Raw genomic sequence first — 12,621 nt, forward strand, 5'->3', positions numbered from 1 at the left:
GTTTAGCTTTAACAAATTGGCTGAATTCTAGTCACTGGTTTGGTTTTACAACAGCTTCTATTGGCCTGTTCAAGACCATGCCAGAGTGTATTAAACATTTAATCACTCATTCTGCTGACAATGGGCTTACAGAACTGCTGCTGGCCGTGTGTGTGACTGGCACCCTTTCCCACTCAGGCCTCTGGCTGCTGCTCTGTCCAGGGAAGGTTTGGAAAGGAACCACCTGCTCCCTAGGCTTTGCTCACAGCAGGTTTCAGCAAGCAACTGGGAAGACACAGAAAGGCCCCTTCTGAATCACTATTGTGTTTAAAGTAATTCCCAGAAGAGCCAGGCATAATATATATTGTAAACACAAAAACAGGCAAATATAAATCAAACTGACATTACTGTACAGATCATTGTGGACTATTTACTCTCAGTTTTGTCAGGGAAGATAATAATGACAAGACTTTGTACACAGACAAGTTCCCTTCTGTATTTTTCTAAACAGGCATTAAAAACATTTTAGAATAATTTTTGTTTTATAGAGACATGGATGGACATAGAGTGTTGTCATACCAAGTGAAGTAAGTCAGAAAGAGAAAAAAAATATCGTATGTTAACACATATAAGTGTGTCTAGAAAAATGGTACAGATGAACCTATTTCCAAGGCAGGAACAGAGATGTAGACAAAGAGAATGGATATGTGGACACAGTGGGGGAAGGAGAAGGTGGGATGAGTTGGGAGATTAGGACTGACATATATGCACTACCATAAGGAAAACAGAGAGGTAGTAGGAAACTGCAATAAAATACAGCAGGCTCAGCTCAGCGCTCCGTGGTGACTTAGAGGGTGGGTTGGGGGTGGTGGTCAGCAGCTGAGGAGGGAGGGGATATACGTATACATAAAGCTGATTCACTTTATGGTACAGCAGAAATTAACACAACATTGTAAAGCAATTATCTTCCAGTTTAAAAATATGTTCTTCTTAGATATCTACAGTAAATTACAATCAGGTAAGTATTAGCAGATGAATAATGTCCTAGAACACATCTCCCCATCTGGAAGGAGAGCTTGTCCCACATATATTATCTCCGGCAAAGAAAAGTGCCTCTTTTGTCCCAGGAATGTAGCTGATAGATCCTTCTACTTACCAGTGTAGTTTGCAGAATAGTTGTTTGGATCTAGAAACTTCTTAACCAGCTCACAGTTAGACAAGATATGATTTGTGGTGATAACGTTGAGATAGTTCTGAAGACCTTTCTGCCTCTCAGCTATGAATTCACGATCCATGTTACCAATCAATTTTTTGGGAGGAAGAGGTAGACTTAGGCCTGCAATCTTTAATTAAAAAGAAAAAAGAAAAGTATTATACTCACGTCATCCCCAAATAAGACCGAACAGCAGAATCCCTGTGCCAACAGGTTTCGTTAGGTCTACAACATTTCAGGATACATCCTAATCAGTTGTATTGTAAAAATGTGAAAACCTGTGCATCTTAGAACTGATAAAATACTAAGTGTAGCACTTTAAGACTTAATTTTTTTAATGAAATTTACACATGAACATATTTTCCGAGAGTCAAATACTTTTGTTTATTACTGCTGGCAGTCCCATGATGCTCGCCCCCAACCACCCCAGCCGAAAGGTGACATATCCATTCCCCACTCCCCAAAGGTGGCCACATCTAACTCTTTCAGCTGATCTTTTGGAAGAAGTGACGGTTTACATTGTTATGCCTCGATTTTTCACTTTTAGGCATTATCTGCAAGTTTCTCATTATAGGAGATGAGGGTTAAGTTCTCTTTCACAACCTGATCTCATCCACACACATTCTAGACCTAATTCTTCCACCATCATGATGCTATCATTTAAATAAGTGCAGCATGCACACTTACATTAGGTAAATGATACAACTGAGCCAAAGAGCATGCTTGCTACTCCTTTCTGTCAACTTCTTTTTTCCTAGTTTTCTCTTCAACTCCAAACTCTCCATCTAAGCCTTTCTTCAACACACTGAGATACAAAGATGAATCAATGTCATCTTCTTGAAGAGCACTTTCCAGAACCCAGCAACCTGTTCCACGCAGGACAGGTGGTCCCTAGACCTGCGTCAAGACTGGCATCCCAGGACCTTCCTTCACCACCATGCTAGAGAAGCCTCTGTCCTTTCTCCTGCTAAACCCCATTTCCATATCCATGCCTGCCTTTATCTTAGGTAATCCCCTCACTTTTGGTGGAGATACCCTCTGTCAGCTTCCTAGAAAGGGAGAATTGTTTGAAACCTTGCACGTTAATAAAAAATGTCTTTATTTGGACAGGTCTCCTCTTTATTATGTAAATATTTCCAACTGTGCCTGCATTCTCCAGCCCAAAGAATGTTCAACCCTCTGCAGAGGGAAAAAACCCAGTTTCTCCACTGGAGAAGAGCAGGCATAAGTTGCTCAGATGGGGAGCTGTGGGGATCCAACTGTTTAAACATACTTTCAACTCCTGATTTTAGCTTGACCTCACCCCACGTTGGAGGTAGCACTTGGTGCTGTCAACCTTTTGGAGGTTCTGTGGTGAAAACTGGGACCCAGTGGGTTTATCCACCCTTACTGCCATCTCGTAATTCTGCCTTCCCATATCTGCTTAATTAGTTAGCTCTCATCCACTGGATTTTTAGTTTTTAATGTTTTTGTTATAATTTTCTCCTCTCCTATTTGTCCTTGAAGGGGTGTGTGTGTGTGTGTACATACACAAGATCAAATTTACTGTTGTTTTAGAGTGGCTTGGGGAGAAAAGAAAAAGAAATGCAGGTGTGCAATCTACTATCATTTTCCAGATCATTTAAAACTTTAAGTCTATTTTTTAAACGTAAAAAACAAAATATCCGATTGGTATCATAATTTAATGAGCAAAAAACTGCTTTCAAAGAGCGGTACTAGTCTACCCTTGTGCTGAGAGTGGTCCAAGTGGCATGTGTACGGATCGAGGGAAAGGTCTAAAACAGAAAGGCATCTTGAATTCAGACAAGCATGTCATCTAAATCATCCATGTGAGCAAACCTAACTGAGCCTGCTTCACTCCATTTTTTCAAACAATGAAGATCTTGAACTTGGCAATTAGGCAAGTTTGAACCTTGAACTTGAATTAGGCCTTGAACTTGAATTAGGCAAGATGAAAAGGTTGGCTGATAATTCTGAACTGCCTGTTTCTACAACATACTTATGAAAATATGTCAGAACACACTTAGAGTGAATTTTCAACCATGGCCAAATTCACTGCCAGATAAGACACTCAATTTCAGGCTGTTTTCCTCTCTCATACAATTACGTTTTATGGAATAGCAGTTTCTTTATTAACTAAATAGAAAAGCAAAGTTATGAAGAAAGCACATCACTCCTCTGGTACACATCCAAGTCAATTGTTTTATTATTATTTTTGTTCAGGAGCACTGCGTAATATAAGGGAATCAATGCTAATGTGTTATAATTGATTTATTTCTTTTAAAAACTCTTTTAATAAGTTGCAGGATATAATCTCATTTGCGTGTCTGTGTGCACTTATGTGTAAGCCCAGGCATATAGTTACATATACACGAAAAATGTCTAAAAGGACTTGCTCTACCTGCTTTAGAGCAGCTACCTCTGGGAGTGGGTACCATCAGCCAATATCAGCACATCTGCCTGCGTTACTCACTCAAGAGCAGACTCAGCTGAAGCCCAGGTTACTCAGAATGGAAAGTCACATCTGACAAGATCAGATTTAAACCCCAAAAGGGCTATTTTTTTCACTCACAGTGGGGATGTCAGAATGAATTAGACAAGCTATCTGTTTCAAACTTTGTGGCCTTTTTTACAAGCTTAAAAAAAATTATTATTATTTTTTAAGTCAAGCATCATTTCTTTTTAGGTAAACTAGACAGCATATTAAAAAGCAGAGACATTACTCTGCCAACAAAGGTCCATCTAGTCAAAGCTATGGTTTTTCCAGTAGTCATGTATGGACGTGACTATGGACTATAAAGAAAGCTGAGTGCCAAAGAACTGATGCTTTTGAACTGTGGTGTTGGAGAAGACTCTTGAGAGTCCCTTGAACTGCAAGGAGATCCAACCAGTCCATCCTAAAGGAGATCAGTCCTGGGTGTTCATTGGAAGGATTGATGCTGAAGCTGAAGCTCCAATACTCTGGCCACCTGATGTGAAGAACTGACTCACTGGAAAAGACCCTGATGCTGGGAAAGACTGAAGGCAGGAGGAGAAGGGGACGACAGAGAATGAGATAGTTGGATGGCACACCGACTCGATGGATATGAGTTTGAGCAAGCTCCAGGAGTTGGTGATGGACAGGGAAGCCTGGCATGCTGCAGTCCATGGGGTCACAAAGATTCAGACATGACTGAGTGACTGAACTGAACTGAAATGTACTGTTCTGCCCAGATACCTCATCAGCTCTTCCAAATCAGCAGGTGAAACAAAGACTTCTTCGCCAATAGCTGTGAGTAGAGTGTCTCTGCCATGTCAGTCTGCTAGGCACATGGCAGGTGTTTTTCTGCCCTGGTTTGGGTTCTCACAAGAAATTTTTATCCAAGTGTTGAAACTTTGCAATCTGAGTGTGATTTTAAAGTTTTGCCTTTGACAGGAGGCTAGCATTCAAGAGAAGTTAACTTTCTCTTTCAGCTTCTCCCAGAATTTCTCAAATGCTTACCCATCACAGAATATAAAGTTTAGAACTCCTGTGACTTGTTAGAAAGGAGGGTGAGAGAATACTAGCACACATATGATGAAGCCCCTCAGCCACTGACTTCCTAGACACCTCCACAGGGACGGCTTCAAGCAAAGGCACCTCATCATGACATTTTTTTAAAAAACTGTTCCCTTTTTAAAGTGCCCTTTGGATTCCATTCTTGAGTTCCCTGTATAAAGGAAAGAGAACAGTAAAGCCAGCAGAGAATCCCCAGAGTTCCTCTACTCGCAACACCTGCAGAGTGACAAAGCAAAGTGGTATTGACAGGCAAAGTGGGGTCTTGAGTCCGTAACCTGACTCTTGCTAGCCTAGCCAAAACTTCTAAACTCCATGGCAAACTCTATCAGTTTCAAGAAAACTAGCTTTTTTGTCTGGAGGAAAAAATCTTCTACCTCTTAATCAGCTAATGTCTCACTTCCGTTAATGATCTGCAAATTGCCTTGAACTCCATTCCAGCAAGTATTCCAAGGAGTGCTAAGTGCTCATCAGACCCTAATTTGTCCCCATTTCCCTCCAGTGTTCAGTAGAGCCTCTCCCATGTGAAAAATGGGCAGTGAAACCAAATCACAAAACATGTGTGCTATAAGAGACCTGAAAAGTCATGTGGTTCAGCCTCTTAGCTTCATAGGGAGACAGTAAGGACAGAGAGGAAGTACCAGAGCCCAGGCAGAGGCTGGGTCCCCGTCTCAAGCCTGAGGGTCCCCTACAGTTCTCATCACTGTAGCTCCTGCTGCTGTCTTTTCCCGTGTCTCATTCTATCTCCCTGTATGGTCATTGATTTGATGGTACCTTTAAAATAAGGTAGTGGTTTCTCTTCACTGTTATCACAAGATATATTCGCTATAAAAAATTGGGAAAATACAGCTCTTCTTCTGTTTTTCCACTTATATAACTTGCCCGTGCTTATTTGTACTGAACCTGGAAAGTACAGAATGGTACAAAGGACCAGGGGAAAAAAAAAACAACAGAACCCATAATCCTGCCACCTGGAGGTCCCCATTGTTAACATTCTGGCATACTTCCTCCCAACCATTTTTCCTAAACATTTCATGTAATTATTATATTGCATGTATACTTTTACACAGTGCTTTATTTCACTTAGATATGTTTTCTATTGGATTCAAACAACCCTGCATATGTGTATTATATTTCTCTTCCTTCAGCAGGAACTCATTTATCTGTCAGAAGGGTAATCAGAAACTGAAATTCATAGTCACAGTTTTATTTTGTGGTTTTGGAGTCTTTTGGGTCTGTTTTATGGAGGTTGTTTTGAAATTATTTTGCTGCCAAAAAGTTGTATGTACTTTCTTCTGTCTGTTTACTTGGATCCAGGAAAACCTCCCACTGAAGTGCTGTCTGGCCATATCCTGCCCAACACAAGCCAACATCAATACATGTGGATATTTGCATTTGAAATAAGATGCACATTGAAAGTGCCCATTTTATAAGGGAACATTACACTGATGTAAAAATAAATTTCTATTATATTAAATAAGGCTGTAACTGAATAGTCATGGAGATTCAACTTTATATGTCCAAAGTAAGAACAAACAGGAGATAAGACTTTCCTTCCCACCCCATATTCGTGGGGTCTAGGCCCAGGCAGTTTCCATTTCAGAAGGATCTCTCTCAGGATTCTTACTCAGCCCTGGCTGAATAGCACTGCATAAAATCACGACCGTTTCTTTTAAAACCAGGCAAGGGTTCACTTGTGCATAAAGGTGAAAGCACATAGTAGGCCCAACATTAGCTCCCAGATGTTCATGCCACTTTGAGCACATGGAAATGTCTGGAGAGCCTTGTGGGGAAGATCCACTGCTGGAATAAACAGCATGTCAGTCAGTGGCTTACCTACAATAGTCATCAGAAGCCCAGTTTTTGTCTGAGTGGAAAGACTAGGCTCTTAAAATCCACAAGTGAAACCAATTAAAGCCATCTCTGAGAATCTGACCTCTGCCGATATTCTATCTGAATATTTAAACTGGTCACACTACAATTAAAATGGAGACAGACAACATGTGTGAAGAAGACCATACGTCAATGACATAAAGGTCTGCAGACACTCAGGCCAGTTCTACTGGATGGAGAACATGGCATTCAGCAGTGTTGTAAATAACGTGAAAGTCTGGACTCTACAAATGCTCTTTTTCCAAAGGCTGGTCAGTAAAAAATGGCCTTTTGATGGAAAGGCAGCATGACACTCCCTTCCAGCCCTCCATCCTCCTGCCCTCTGTGGACAGGATCAGAGATCACTCGGAATCAGTGATGAGACGGTGCACCTCCCGGGTGAGCTAGTCATGAGCTAGCAAGCCGGTTCAAGGGTTTATGCCACCATTCAAAGTTGAGATACAATAAAGGCCCGATGAAAGTGACAGTGGAACTGTTAGTCCCTCAGTCCTGTCTGACTCTTTGCGACCCCATGGACTGTGGCCCACCAGGCTCCTCTGTCGATGGAATTCTCCAGGCAAGAATACTGGAGTGAGTTGCCACTTCCTTCTCCAGGGGAACTTCCCGACCCAGGCATGGAACCCAGGTCTCCTGCATTACAGGCAGATCTTTCTTGAATCACGGCCTTAGCCACCAGGGAAGCCCCAGTGGGCTTCAATAATCCTGGCGCTTGAAGACCCGTCTGCCAGGTGAGGGTGTGGTAGTGCTGCCAGCACTGCCCCGGGGCCACACTTCTCTAGGACCCTGTGACACTAGCAGTGCCAGATGTGTTTCCAGCTCACCCCTCTTTCCATTATGGCCACCAAGTTACAAACATTTAACCAAAAAGATCTAGAACTACATACTTAAGGGAAAAAAGTTAATGCTAAAAAAGGCTGCCTCTCTAGTTACTGCTGAGTGCTGATCTGTACTGCTGACTATGTGGCCGAGTTTAAGAGAGTCTGAGAGTCCCCGCTCTCAGTGAACAATTCTATTATCCATCTAGGCATTTCTAACCTGTAAAAAGGAGATAACACACAGCATCCCATGATTGCAGTTAAGGACGCAGTCTGGCACAAAGGTAGCCGGCTGTACGGTGACTATTATAAATGACATTTATTCCCCAAGTTTATTTTTAGAGTCACACATCATCTGTCTGAAGTATGAGCTTATCTCCTTTGCTAGGGAAATCTAATAACTTCTTGTTCCTGACGTTGCCATTTCCAACCCATTTCTAAGATACCCCAAGCAATAAATGTGTGTCATTGGTGTTTTAGAATAATTACCTGCAAGCTGTTGTTCAGCAAATCAAAGTCACTGTATCTCCTAACAATCTGTAAGAAAGAAAACAGTGGTGTTTTGATTCAGCACAAACCATCAATTTTCATTTCCTTATTTAATACTTATTGGCATTCTAGAGTCAAGGCACTTGCATCAAGGGAGTCAAGGCACTTGCATTAAGGGTAGCAGGGCTTATACCTGGAGCCTAACTTGTTTCACTTGGCAGCCCCAGAAAACAGACCGAGCAGTGTCCCAGAGTTGGCTGGGCTGTGGGAAACTGGTTAAAGACAGCCAAACTCGCAAGATGCCAACAGGTAAGAGAGAAGGATGATGTTTTGAGGTGAATAGCCCTTTAATTTTTTTTTTTTTTCAATTACCTAGGCACCTAGTTAACTAGAAAGATGAGTTAATAATTTACCAAAAAAAAAAAGAAGTTTAACTGAACATGAAAACAAAGTAAATGGATGTAGACAGTTGTGAAGCTATTCCATCTTTGCCCTGAATAAAACTGCCCTCTTTGAGACCACACCAGTTTAGAGACTGGATGCACCTGCTGGCACCACCCTTCACTAGTTCCCCTCCTGGCTAACGGTCCACACCCACTGTCCACACATTTTCTCTTAGTTATGTTGATGCCACTGATTATGCCACCGCAAATTACACTAGCTCTTCAGTCAGAGGGGAAGGAAGCTATTTGGCTTTCAAATAGCTTTTCTAATGTTTACTGATGATTTTCAAATATTAGTGTGCAGAAGAATTACTTGGAGATCATCGAGGACCCCACCCACCCAAAGGGAAACAAATTCAGGAGGTTAAGTATCTACATTTTTATTAAGTATTCCCCAGGCCTCTAAAGCACTGGATTTACAAGACTACATATAAGGTTGATTTTTCTCATAGGACACTGTCCTTGGGCCTGCTTGGCATACATATATATCAAAAAGTTAAACATGGGGTCATACCTAATAAGTGCAAGGGAGCAAAAGGTGGCACAGAGAATACTTGAATTCTAACCCTGTTCCATCATAAACTTCAGTGTGATCTTGGACTAGTTACTTGCCTTTTGAATGCAAAATGGGGCTAATGTGATGGCACAGAACTGGCTTTAACGGGCTAAGTGAATTAACGTGCTTGAGCCAGTGCCTAACAATAAATGCTCAGTTCACTTCAGTCGCTCAATTGTGTCTGACTCTTTGCGACCCCATGGACTGCAACACACCAGGTTTCCCTGTCCATCACCAACTCCAGGAGCTTGTTCAACCTCATGTCCATCAAGTCTGTGATGTTATAATTATTCCAACTAAAAGTAGTTAGAATTTTCAGGCCAATACAAGACTAAGTACCGGCCTTTGAGGTCAAAGACTTCTTAAGGTGAGAGGTAAGGTTCAAGCCGGGCTGTGAAGGACAAGGTAAGATTTTTGGAAAACGGAATACAAAGGTCATTATAATTACTACAACAGGAAAGAAATGGCTCCTGTATAGAATTCAGCCACTCTCTACAAGTCAACTGGGTTGGAAAGGACCTCTAGATCTATATAGCAAGTTCTCTTTCTCTGAGGCAGTCCATCAGGAAAGCAGGCCTTGGAGCTGTGAACAGACATCACCTGTGGTCAGTGAGGGACCTAGCACTAGAAACTGCCTATGACTAGATTTAAGAGTCCATGAAATGCAGCATCCGAACTGCACAATGACTAGGGCACTATCTCATCTTTCAAACTGGTGGACTGACTACTAACCTGCCCTACCCACACCATGGCTTCAGGGGAGGAGGCCTGAATTATTCAACACGAGGAACAAAACAAGTCAGTTGCCTACTCTGCTTACTCTGTGTCCAACTGGGGAACACATTCCTACTCTCTGTGGTAACATCTTACATGAATTAAACCAAACAACTGAGAACAGAAAAGCCTTTTGTAAGAGATGTCTTAGATCTAAAGTTTATAAAAGAAATATGATGTATATTTTTGTGTGTTTTAGTTTTTGCAGATTTTTAGATGATTCCAGGCCAGAATTTTGTTTAAATATTTTTCCTATGACCAAAAAAAAAAAAAAAAACAACTTACCTGCCAGCTATTTTCTACGGAAATTCCTCTTTGTACCCGAATGATATATTCCTAAAAAAGAAGGACAAAAATGTCTCTATTATAAAACCCAAATTAGGGGATCAAAAATATGATATGAAAGCATCAGAGTAAACTTCAGAAAAGATGACTAGAGACAGAGAGGGGCATAAAGATAAAAGGGTAATGTCATAGCAGGACACAGCAGTCTTGTGGCATGTGGGATCCCAGTTCCCCAGCCAGGGATGAACCCGTGCCCCCTGCATTAAAAGCATGGAGTCTTAACCACTGGACCACCAGGGAAGTCCCCAAGACACAGCAATCTTGAATGTGTATGCACATTCAAACACCAGAGCTGTAAAACACGTGAAACAAAAACTGACAAGGACTGCAAGAAGAAACAGACGAATACACCATTAGAGTCGGAGATTTCAACACCCCTTGCGCAGCAACTGATAGAACAACAGAAACCCATAAGGGTAGAGAAGAATTCAACAAAACCACTGCTGATGAAAAATTAATCAACAGTTGACCTAAGCAAACAATGAACATTTTTATTGAAGACCTGGGGACTATAACCCAGGAGACATTCTTTCAGAAAACTCTTGAGGACTGTTGGGCCTGTTAGAGGTCAAGGCACAGTTCCACAAGTTTTACGGACAAACAGTTATTCACCAAATGACATATCAACTGTTTACACAACCCAGATCTGCAGGTAAGAAACAAGTCACACAAAGCAAGTCGTGATTATGGTGACTTCTTACTAGAAGAAGAAGGAATGTTGTTTCCTAAACAGGTCTAGTTAATGCAGAAGCAGAATACATACTATAGGGGAGTGCTCTGGGAGGCCCAAATGGGCAAAAAAAATTTTACATCTCATTTTTTTCTTGTCCTGTCATAAAATATGAACTTCATGTCATCATCAACCAACAAATATAATCAGCATTTATAGAACACGCCATTCGACAACAGCAGAATACACATTCCTTTCAAGAGGACATACAGAAGGCAAATAAGCACAGAAAAAGATATTCAACATTACCAGTCATCAATCAAATGCAAAGTAAGACTACAATGAGATATCACTGTATTTCCATCAGAATAGCTCAAACAAAAAAATAATGATAACACCAAATGTTGGCTAGGGAAACAGCCAAATAGGGAAACTGGATCACATAAATTAATGGTGGGAATTTTAAATGGCACTGAAACTCTATAATATGGTTTGGCAACTTTTTTTTTTTTTTAATTAAAACATGCAGCCATTATTATGACCCAGCAACTACACCCCTGGACATTCATTCCAGAGAAACAAAAACTTATGTCTATACAGTAACTTTTACATGAATGTTCACAGCTATTTTATTGGTAATACCCCCAAAGTAGAAAAGCCAGATGTCTTTCAACAGGTGTATGTTTAAACTTTGCTACTTCCATACCAGGGAATACTACTCAGCAATGAAAATGAATAAACTATTGATACATGCAACAAACTAGATGAATCTCTGGAGGATCCTGTGTGTGAGTGCTTAGTCGCTCAGTCATGTCAGACTCTTTTCGACCCCATGGACTGTAGCCCACCAGACTCCTCTGTCCATGTGGATTATACAGGCAAGCATACTGGAATAGGTTACCATGCCCTCCTCCAGGGGATCTTCCCAAGCCAGGGATCAAACTCAGGTCTCCCCCATTGCAGGCAAATTCTTTACCATCGGAGCCACCAGGGAAGCCCCTCTGGAGGATTACACAGAGTGAAAAAGACAATCCCCAAAGATTATAAACTACATGTCTCCATTTATACAATATTTATGAAATGACAGAATCACAGATATGGAGAACAGTCTGTTGGTTGTCAACAGTTACAGCTGGGGTAGCAGGGTGTGTGTGGAAGGGAATCAGGTGTGACTACAGAAGGGCAAGGTGATATGCTATGGTTTGAATGTCTCAGTCCCCACAAGGTTCACATACTGAAATACTAACTCCCAAAAATGATGGTATTAGAAAGTGGGAGGACCTTTGGGAGTTACTTAGGTCATGAGAGCAAAGCCCTCAAGAATGGGATCAGCACCCTTACAAGACAGGCTCCAGAGGGGTCCCTCACTCTTTCCGCCACATGGGATCATTTGAGAAGGTGCTAGCTCTGAACCAGGAAGAGGACCATCAGAAGGCAGCCATGCTCACACCTCAGTCTTGGACTTTCAGCCTCCTGAACTGTGAGAAACAAATCCATTGTGGATAGGCCACTCAGTTTTTGGTATTTTGTTAGAGCAGTCTGAATGGACTAAGACATGAGCATGTCTGGGCCGACGGAAAGGTGCTGTATCTTGACTGGTCAATGTGAATATTTTGGTTGTGATAGCATATCAAGTTTAGCAAGACACTACCAATGACAGAAACTGGATAACAGAGATATGGGATCTCTTCAATGTTTCTTACAACTGTATGTGAATCTGCAATTATCTCAAATTTAAAAATTAACCTTAGCATTCAAAATTAGTTTAGTAGAGTCAGAGGACTAAGATCAATGATTTTTCCTGCTCAAAGTTTGCATATAAGCTTTTCGGTTAGAAAAGGCTATGGTTAAGAAAATAGGTAAAAAGGTAGTAATAGGTATGCAGTTATAGCATTTTCCAAAGAAACCA

General features: G+C 41.3%; 1 protein-coding gene across 14 annotated transcripts in view; it reads right to left on the reverse strand.

Annotated features, from left to right (window-relative positions):
* PXK (PX domain containing serine/threonine kinase like) overlaps window positions 1-12,621 on the reverse strand; it is an 81,634-nt gene that overhangs the window by 44,114 nt on the left and 24,899 nt on the right. For all 14 annotated transcript variants that reach the window (XM_019984794.2, XM_070776429.1, XM_019984791.2 and 11 more), the window contains exons 2-4: window positions 9,983-10,033; window positions 7,925-7,972; window positions 1,136-1,322 (exon numbers count right to left, since the gene is read on the reverse strand). In XM_019984794.2, coding sequence (XP_019840353.2) covers window positions 1,136-1,322; window positions 7,925-7,972; window positions 9,983-10,033 — 286 coding nt within the window. The remainder of the gene's footprint in view (window positions 1-1,135; window positions 1,323-7,924; window positions 7,973-9,982; window positions 10,034-12,621) is intronic.

Source organism: Bos indicus, chromosome 22 (assembly GCF_029378745.1).
Source record: "Bos indicus isolate NIAB-ARS_2022 breed Sahiwal x Tharparkar chromosome 22, NIAB-ARS_B.indTharparkar_mat_pri_1.0, whole genome shotgun sequence".
In the NCBI taxonomy this organism is placed as follows: domain Eukaryota; kingdom Metazoa; phylum Chordata; class Mammalia; order Artiodactyla; family Bovidae; genus Bos; species Bos indicus.